The following is a 10,208-nucleotide window of genomic DNA, read 5'->3' as shown; positions in this document are numbered from 1 at the left end:
TTTGAAGCCTAAACATATGTCTTATCAAATGAACATTATTTAAGGTTGAGGGATTTTCAAACATGCTTGAAAAAACCTTGATAAGAAGAAAAATGATATTTTCCTTTGCAATGTTTAAAATTGACATTTTGATTTAATGTCATTTAAATAATAACAAGTAGTTATCTATCAAGAAGGTTCTAGTTATTACTTCGTCGAATCTTATTTCTTTTCTTAGGTTGATGTAGCTTTTTCTAATACACTATGATTTTATTTGCGACTTTCAAAAGTCAAAGATTGTACCATGGAATATTTCAATTTTAATTTTTCCTTCCTTTGGGGTCATCACTCCCACTCAAGTACGATTTCCTAATGATTATCTTTGACAATTTTTGCAAATCATTGGGCTTTAAATATTTTTGTAAAAAATCGATAATGCCGACCAACCATTATGCTATTCACCATTTTTTTTTGTAATCAAGAGATATATTAATAGAACAAAAAGTTCTAAACAAAGCGATTACAAAGAGGAGGAGATCAAATCTCAGCAAAGAAAAATAAACTCCAACTACACTCTAAGAAAGATAAAACAAAGGGGCTTTACTAAATTCGTAGAAGTTGTAGTTGGTATGATTAATTTTCCCTATGTATGACCACCGCCAAATGAGAGCCTTAATGCTCCAAACCGAGTCTAGCACATTCCACAAAACGTTCCGGAAAATGATTCCATTCCGGAGCTTCCAAATAAACCACGTAGTTGCCATCCAAATTGTCCCTTCCCTTCCGGAATTAACTTTTTTAGATTTGCAAAAACTAAACCACTTCCGAAAGCTACTAGAGATACACCCGGAATCAAAATAATCAAAACCAATCCAAAAAGCTACTTCCTTCCAAATTAACTTAGAGAATTCACAATTAAACAAAATATGGAGCAAAGATTCACCATTCAAACCACAAAAAACGCACCCATTAGAAGAAATACCGGAAATACCTCTCACTTGAAGAAGATCCTTTGTGGGCAACCTATTAATGCAACACCGCCAACCAAAAGCCTTGACCTTTTGAGGAACAACCGTCTTCCAAATAAGCTTTAAAACATGCGAAAACTCCTTCTCCAGACCTAACGGGACATGAAAACAATCCGTAAGAGCGTAGCAGCCCCGAACGGAAAAACCTCCCGCCGGATCCGGGCACCAAACCGCACTGTCCCTGACAGCAGCCGCTGGCTGAATCGACAGCAGTAAAGAGTGCAGCCGCTGGGCTTCAAATGCGCTCGCCGGACAGCCCTGTAAGTCCAAACCAAAATTGCCCCAATGCCATTCTTCACCACTCCAACCTCCCATGGTAGCCACGGAAACAAACTTTAAAGCCGAAAGAGCGAAAGCTTCCGGAAAAGAATCCTTCAAGCAATGGTTTCCCATCCACCTAGAGTGCCAAAAAGATGTGTTGAAACCGTTACCAATAGTAACACTACAATTTTCGACAAACTTATCCTCAATGTAACCTTGATGTTGCGCGAAACCACTTGGAGATTGATGTCTCCATATCTAGCTCTCAAAACACGATACCATAAATCCATCGAGCCACCTAGAATTCTCCAACGCCACTTTTGAAGGAGAGAAATATTGAAGTCACAGATCCTTTTTAAACCAAGACCTCCCTTCTCAATCGGTAAACACAAGGAACTCCAACTCACCCAATGAATTTTCTTATTATCCCCCACTCCACCCCAAAGAAAATTGCTTTGTAATCTCGAAATCTCCTTTAAAACCGCTATGGGAGCCTTATAGAAAGAAAGCATAAAAATCGAGAGGCTACAAAGAACGGATTTGAGAAGAGTGAGTCTACCACCAAAGCTTAACAAACGAACCTTCCAATCCTTAAGCCGAGATTTGATTTTGTTGACAATCACCTTCCAAGAGGGGATCTTTCTAGGATTAGCTCCTATAGGAATCCCAAGAAAAGTGAACATAAAGTCTTCCCTCCTACAAGACAAAAAATTAGAGGCAATATCCAAGAAATTGTTAGACACATTAAACCCGATGATTTTGCTCTTGTGATAGTTGATTCCGAGACCCGACACCATCTCAAACCCTCTTAAGATAGCTTTTATAGCCCACACTTGATTCCAACTCCCCTCTCCAATCAACAATGTATCATCCGCAAATTGTAAAATATCCACACTACATAATCTCCTTATATTTAAACCGGTATAAACACCTAAACCCACCGCCTTGTTTACTAAATCCTTCAAAGCTTCCGCTACAATAACAAAAATTATTAATCATGTAAAAAATACATTTACTAAAAAATTAGCAATAACAATAAACTCCTTCTGATACAGTTATTAGGAAATTATGTCAAATTTCTTAAATGAAAATATTTAATGGTTACTATTCTATTTTTCCTAAAATTTATTGTAAACCTTTTTAATTTTATTTACTATTTATTTCTTTATAACTCCTTATTTATCTCATTGTTATATCACAACATTAATTTAGAGGATGATGGATGAATAATGGATGAGAATGAAAAGATGATGTATATGATGACACCAATATTTGAGAGGAATGAGAAACAAAGTTTTCTTCTTGACATCTCTCACACAAAGTGTGAAAGATCATTATTTACTTGAGATCACACAATTTTTTTTTTTTTGTAATGAAGTTTGTTCTCTCACCCAAGTGTTTATTGTGATCGGTGTCATTAAAAAGGAAAGAAATTGTATTTCTTCAGCTTATGCTATGTACATACACACACATAAGTGAAAAAGGAAAGAAGTAGCCAACAAATTATAAGTCAGTGCTTAATATACTAATCACTCTCTAATTTAGCACATAAATTTGACTAAATAATTTCAACTCTAGTACAACTAAGAAGCTATCTTAGAATGTAATTAAAGCCACAAAGCACCGGCATGTTTGAGAAGAGGAACTAGTGAGCCATTGATATGAAAAGCCAAAACAGTATCCATAGAACCAACTAATTTGCCACCAATGAAAACAACAGGTAGTGATGTTGAATTTCCAAGTAACCTGATGAATGGTTTAGAATCTTGATCAAGTTCATGAACCATTGCATTCACTCCCATTCCACTGAACAAACTCTTCATTGCATGACACATACAACTAGTACTACTAATGCTGAATATCACAACAGCACTTTGCGTAGCTAAGCTTATTATTCTCTCCATTTGATCTTCTTCCATTGTTCTTCTTTCTCTTCTCATCATGTAGTAGCTCCATGATGGTTGTTGTTCCACTTGGTAATGCATGAGATTCTCTTGATTGAACATTGTAGTAGTGGAATTCAGCAAATTAAGCAAAAGGGTATGTGAAAACAGAAACTCTCTTTACTATGTGTGTTGGTGATGATGAAAATGAAGAAAAGGAGAGTGTGGTTTTATAAGGGGATGAAGAGGGTGTAAGAAAATGTAACTGTGAAGAAGAATGTGGTTGACCTTAGGGTAGTTGGTTTGTCTTTTATTGTCGGAGGAGCGTGCTTTGTTTCATATAGATGTTGTTTGTCTATTGTCTCTATAGTATATACTCTCTTTCTGGTTAATTTGCAGCTACACAATGGTTACTGGAGGAGAATAAGCATGCAGAATATGTTTCTTTTCAAACAGTTGAGAAAGGACAAAAAGAAAAAACAAAAGAAAATGGCTGTTTGTCTAAGATAGGGAGACAAAATTCTGACATGCGATGCTTCTGTTAATTTTCTCCAAAATGTGTACTACAGTATATTCAACATGTTGAGAGTCAAAGATGCATGCATTGTTCCTTCATCCAACTTGGTTTAATCACTGTCATCATCATTATCATTCATAAAAGTGCTAAAATAATAATAGTTACAATTATATTTGAAGTGATTAATTCTAAAGACATTAGTGATTTTTTTACTCATGTGCCACAAAAATGAAACAAAAATTACCAATATGTCATGAAATGAAAAAAAATATCAGTTTGCCACACTTTCCTTTAGGGTCCGTTCAGAAGTTGGCCGGACTGATGAAGTACTTTTTTTCCCTTTTGGAGTTCGGCCAGGGGTTGGCTGGACTCTAACTGGTCCGTTTTTTTTTTATTTTTTAATTGATTTAAATATTTTATTAATTATAATAAATGTTTTTTATTAGTTATAATGATTAAAATATAATTAAAAATGTAAAAAATATTATAATAAATAAAAAAATAATTATTTTTTATTTATTATAATATCTTTTTATTATATTTAAATCATTAAAACTAATAAAAAACATTTATTACAATTAATAAAATATTTAAATCAATTAAAAAAACAAAAACAAAAAAAAACGGACTAGTTAGAGTCCGGCCAACCCCTGGCCGAACCCCAACAGAGGAAAAAAGTGCTTCATCAGTCCGGCCAACCCTTGGATGGACCCCAAAAGAAAGTGTGACAAACTCGTATTTGTTTTTTATTTCATGGCATATTGGTATTTTTGTTTCATTTTTGTGGCACATGAGTAAAAAAATCGACATTAGTAATAACACATCACTGATCACTCTTTCCAACAAAAACGATAAAAATAAGGAAAAGTGTGAATAGTAGAAAGCTTGAAGAATATTATTTTAAGACAGATAGCTGCTTTCCTACGGCTATGGCTTATGACAATGCAAATGAAACAGCGTGCATGGCATTTGCAGAGTTTGTTTTTGCGTTATGGAAAGTGAGTCAACAAACATTTATGACACATAAAATAATAAAGAAGAATGGAATGTCAAGTCTTATTCTCAAGTTTCCTTTGTTTTACTACTAGATTCTAATCTATTTTTTGTTAAAATCTCAATCAAAAGGGACACAATTTTGTATACATACAGTAGTAGCATAGAGTGTTATGTCATGCAATGTTTACATAAAGCAATGACAAAATGGCAGCTGGTGTTTGAAGGACAGGCAAGGCAAGGTGTGACCTCAACTCTTCAACCGCATGCCAGCCTGATTCAGGCGGCGCAACACAGGCAGGTAGTATATATGCATGCATGCTGTTTGCACTTTGCAGAACTTGTTTATAATTATATGTTATAGAAAGTGTGAGTCAACAAGCATTTATTGACTTCAATTTCTAGATTTTAGCCACTTTATAAAACTTCAATTTCATTACTCCTAATTTATCTATTTCTAAGTTAAATCCTACATATATGTTTTAAAATACATAACCTATTGAAAAAAAATTAATTTTAAAAATGTAGACTTTAATTTTTAAAATTAATAAATATAACCGTTTAAATGACAATTTTAAAATAAGGATAAAATTTTGAGTATATTTTTTTTCAAAGTCTTGAGATTCGTCTTCTAGATGCTAATAATAGGGCCGACCCAATTCTATATGAGACCTAAGGCGAATTTAAAATTTTCATTTTTTAAATAATACCAAAATTTATTTTTAAGATATAATTAATCAATAAATGTATTCACTTGTAACCAAAATAAAAATTTATAATTTGTTTTAGAAAAAATACTATTTTTTATTTTTATTGTTGTTATTATATATAATAAAATAAAATAATATGATAGCACGCTCATTTGCGATGCACAATATTTAGTAGATAAAAAGCATATAACTTACTCGTTCTTACCACAATTTTTTTAATCATAAAATATTATAATAATCAATAACTTAAATAATAGACTCGAAAACAAATCGCTAATTACCACATTGCAGAAGCACTTTATGCATTAAAATGGAGGTGTAACTGATTAGATGCAACTGGAAGGACGAGGTTTCCGGGGGAGAGGAGAAAGCTGCTTCGGTGGCTAGTGATACGAGTGTTGCAGTTGCAACGAAATCAGCGGAGGTTGTCTTTTTGGATCCTTTGGTTACGGAGCAAACAGTTGCTCGGGCGGGACAGGTTCCGCGTCGATCACCGGTGGAGGCGGAGGGCCCTGTAGATGTAGTTAGGGACAATATTGAAATGGATGGGACTGTCGTTTCCAGCACTTGGGTTTCGGACAGCGCTGCTCGTCCAGTTTGCTCCATGGCTAGGAGTTTGATAGGAGAAGAACAATGTGCTGTGAGACGCGATCTGTCTGGACGCGACGCTGTTTTGGATAGTGATAGCAAGCTTGGACCTTTTGATAAGGCCGTTACGGAGATTAATGAAAGAAAGAAGCGTAGGTTCAAGAAAATGGCTTACAAGAATCTGGCGGAGTTAGTGGGTTCTCTCCATCACAGATCTTTACGGAAGGTAAACAGAATTAAAGGGAAAGGTTTGCTGCCAAGAGTGAAGAAGTTGGCTGGGCAGAGGATCGCGTCATCTTTAAGTGGTAGTGACGGACACACTATAATGGGAGGAACTGTAAGTCTTCCTTCTTTGAGTGTTGAACAGGGTCTTAATCGTTTGGACAGGGGCTGTTTTCATGGCAACTTTAGTGGGTGTAGTGACATTGAGAGAAACAACCGTAGACAATGGAATGAATTAATGGGTGAAGAGAGTTCTAAGGCGTGGAAGGCGATGGAATTTTTGGGGGTGAAACATAAGGGGGAGGATTCCGATATGGTAAAAAGAATTGAGACGTTGGATAATCAAGCGGCGTTGAGAAAGGGTGTTTTGATGGGGCCTAAATATATTGTTTCATGATTATCGGAACCTTGAATGTTAGAGGGGGGCAATGCTCTGAAAAGGAGGAGAATTAATTCTTTGATCTTAAAGAGCAATGCAGATGTTTTTTTGATTCAAGAGACAAAAATTAGTGAGTTACATGGCTTTATGGCGAAACGTTTTTGGCGTAGTGACGATATCGGGTTTTATTTTTCTAATTCAATGGGAAGGTCTGGGGAAATTTTGACGTTATGGAAGGAGAAAGCTCTCTAGGTTATTTTTAGTTTCAAAGGGGAGGGATATCTTGGCATTAAATTTTGCAAGGATAACAATTTTTTTTACTTGCTAAATGTGTATTCGTCATGTGATGCTACGAAAAAAAGAATATTATGGCAGAAGATTTTGGAATTGAAAAAAGTGTGGAATGATGGGGAGTGGATTATAGGAGGTGATTTCAACGCTATTAAGAAGAGGAGAGAGAGGAAGGGAAGAGGGGTTGCTTCCAATAGTCAAGATATCAATGGTTTTGCGGATTTCATAGAAGAGACTAGATTGGTAGATGTACCTTGTAAAGGCAAAAGTTTACTTGGTATAGCCTTTTAGTACTTCGGAAGGTTTGGTTGAATCGGTTAAGGATATTAAAGATTTCGTTACACACCATTTTTCTAAGAAGTTTGAAGAGGAGGATAGAGTGGTTCCTACGTTAGACGGTATTTGTTTCGACAAAATTAGTGATGTAGATAGGATTTGGCTTGAAATACCTTTTCAAGAGGAAGAAATAAATGAGGCGTTAAAGGGTTTTGGAGGAGCTAAAAGTCCGGGGCCGGATGGGTTTTCTTTCATGTTCATTAGAAGATGTTGGCCTTTTTTAAAAGAAGACTTTTTTAGGTATTTTGAACATTTTTTTTATGGGAGGGGAATTATCTAAGGCGGTGACCTCTTCTTTTTTTGGCTTTGGTCCCGAAATCTTCTAATCCTATATCCTTGGATGATTATAGACCGATTTTCTTGGTAGGTTGTATGTATAAAATTATGGCTAATATTTTGGCGGGAAGATTGAAACAAGTGTTGAACTCTATAGTTTCCCATTGTCAAAGTGCTTTCGTTTCGGGTAGGCATTTGCTAGATGGTGTTTTGGTGGCTAATGAAGTGGTGGATCTTGCTAGAAAGGAAGGTATGTCTTGTTTTCTTTTTAAGGTTGATTTTGAAAAGGCTTACGACAAAGTCTCTTGGGAGTTTTTGCGTGGTATGTTGGTTAAGATAGGATTTGGAGATAAATGGAGAAAATGGATGGAATTGTTGGTTTTTAAAAGAGATATGTCGGTAGTGGTTAATGGGAGTCCTTCCGTAAAGTTTGAGGTTAAAAGTGGTTTAAGGCAAGGCGACCCATTATCTCCCTTTCTTTTTGTTCTTGTGGTGGGGGCCCTTTCTAGATTGGTTAGGAAATCTATAGAAATTGGCGAATATGAGGGTTTATTATTAAAAAGAAGGTGTGTCGTGCACATTCTCCAATTTGCGGATGATACTTTATTGATAGGCCAAGGATCTTGGAAACATATAAAGACTTTAAAAATTGTGTTGAGAGCTTTTGAGCTTGTTTCAGAGCTAGGCATTAATTTCCACAAAAGCAAGTTGATAGGGATTAATATTTTGCCTCAATTCTTGGAGGCCGATTCTTTGTATCTCTCTTGCAAGATTGAAGATAGCAACTTAATTTTTCTTGGGACTCCAATTGGTTTTAATCTTAGGAAGAAGGCTACTTGGCTCCCTCTTTTGGATAAGATGAGAAAGCGTTTAAAGGGGTGGAGTCATCTTTATCTTAATCTTTGTGGAAGGATTACCCTTTTGAAATCTATTTTGAGCTCACTAACTATTTTTCCATGTCTTTTTATAAGATGCCGGCTAAAGTGGTTAAAGAATTCAGAAAGTTACAAGAAAATTTCTTATGGGGGGTGTGGTGGAAAAAAGAAGCATCCATTGGGTTAGTTGGAGAGATGTGACTTTACCATACTCCAAAGGAGGATTAGACATCAAAGACATTAAAGATTTCAATTTTTCTCTTTTGAACAAGTGGAAATGGAGGATAGCTCAAGGAGGAGGATCTTTGTGGCACGAGGTGTTGAAGGCGTGGTATGGTGATGTGAGTATGCTTGCTTTTACCGGTGGTGATTCCTTCAAGATTTATTCTTCATCCTTTTGGTGGCGTGACTTATTAAAGGTTGGTTTTTCTACTTCGTTCAATAACGAACCTTTTTCTCCCAATTGTCGTTTTGTGGTGGGCAATGGATTTACTACACCATTTCGGGAAATGGCGTGGTTAAATAATTATATCTTGAGGGAGGATTTTCCGAAACTTTTTGAGATTTCTTCTCTTAAAAAAGTGTTTGTAGCGGCTATGGGAGGATGGAGAGAAGAGGAATGGATTTAGGGAGATTTAGGAATTTCGGAGGTGGAGGCCGAGCAAGCGGGTTTGGATTCAAAGTTGATGGAGTTAAGGTCCCTTTTAGAGAATTTTGGGGGGTTTAAGGAAGATAAAGATTCCGTGAGTTGGTTACTTGATTCGGAATTTTTTTTTACAGTTGCTTCATGTTATAAATGGTATGCTTCGCTTCGAACACCTTTTGGCCCAATTAAAAGGAATGAGGAGGCTTTGGAAATTGCTTGGAAAATGGAGGTTCCTTTTAAGATCAAAGCTTTTGCTTGGAGGCTTTTTGTGAATAAGCTCCCCACTAAAGATCTTTTAGTGTATAAAGGTATTTATTTTCTTTCTTCTAATTCTAGTTTAAATTGTATTTTTGGTAACATGTATTTGAAAGAAAAAAGACCATACTTTCTTGAAATGCGATGTGATCAAGGTTGTTTGGAGGGAAATTGGTGTGTGGGTGGATTATCCGAACCGGAAAGAGGAGGAGTGCATGCCATCTTTTATGGAATGGTATTTTAACAGTCGGATCAAAAGAATTAAAGTTGGTAAATTGAGGGTATTTTGGCTTGCTACTTGTTGGATTATTTGGTTGACAAGAAACGGCCATTGTTTTAGGAATGACAATTGGAACATTAACAATATTGTTTGGAACATCAAGATTTTGGTGTGGAGATGGTCTTCTTTTGGCGACATTGCTTATTCCAATTACAACTTTTATGATTTTTGCAAAGACCCGTTGTCTTTTATGTCGTAATAGGAATTGGTTTGTAATATCGTTTTTTTTTGGACTAGTTTCGCTCTTGTGTATCAAGGTTGGAGAACCCTTAGTTCTCCCTTATATGAAATTCTTGCTTACACAAAAAAAAAAATACTTGTATAATTAATTAAAAGAATAATTGAGGCTCAAGGCGGCAGTCTAAAAGGGCTTGCTAATAATTTTTATATTGGATCAATCTATATAAAATTTTGCTAGCTTTGTCTTTAAACGGAGTCTCGTTAATAAATGATGGAATTGATATTCTTAAACTAGTCGTTTGTAAGATCCAATAACAAGATTTAAAAATAAATGAAAATTTAGAGATTAACAAAAAAGATGTTCAAAATTTTACATTTTAAAATTGAGGAATCAAAATCTAAAAATAAATAAAAATACGACAGTTAATTTAACCTTCTATTTAATTTTAAAAAATAAGAACGACATTTTTTTGTAATATATTTATTTTATTAAAACCACTCATTTCAAT

The 10,208-nt window shown here is 35.2% G+C and overlaps 2 protein-coding genes across 2 annotated transcripts; both read right to left on the bottom strand.

Annotated features, from left to right (window-relative positions):
* Nucleotides 1–670: 670 nt before the first annotated feature.
* Nucleotides 671–2,603, bottom strand: LOC131629236 (uncharacterized). Its single transcript, XM_058900036.1, has 5 exons — nt 2,585–2,603; nt 1,850–2,241; nt 1,676–1,762; nt 971–1,526; nt 671–810 (listed from the first exon to the last, which is right to left on the bottom strand). Exons 1-5 carry the CDS (start codon nt 2,601–2,603, stop codon nt 671–673), a joined length of 1,194 nt encoding a protein of 397 aa, XP_058756019.1.
* Nucleotides 2,604–2,875: 272 nt separating this feature from the next.
* Nucleotides 2,876–3,274, bottom strand: LOC131629250 (putative glutaredoxin-C14). Its single transcript, XM_058900049.1, has one exon. The coding sequence runs from the start codon at nt 3,272–3,274 to the stop codon at nt 2,876–2,878; it is 399 nt and encodes a 132-aa protein (XP_058756032.1).
* Between the last annotated feature and the right edge of the window lie 6,934 nt (nt 3,275–10,208).

Source organism: Vicia villosa, unplaced genomic scaffold (genome assembly GCF_029867415.1).
Source record: "Vicia villosa cultivar HV-30 ecotype Madison, WI unplaced genomic scaffold, Vvil1.0 ctg.000538F_1_1, whole genome shotgun sequence".
Lineage (NCBI taxonomy): Eukaryota > Viridiplantae > Streptophyta > Magnoliopsida > Fabales > Fabaceae > Vicia > Vicia villosa.
This window is presented reverse-complemented; position numbering and strand designations above follow the sequence as displayed.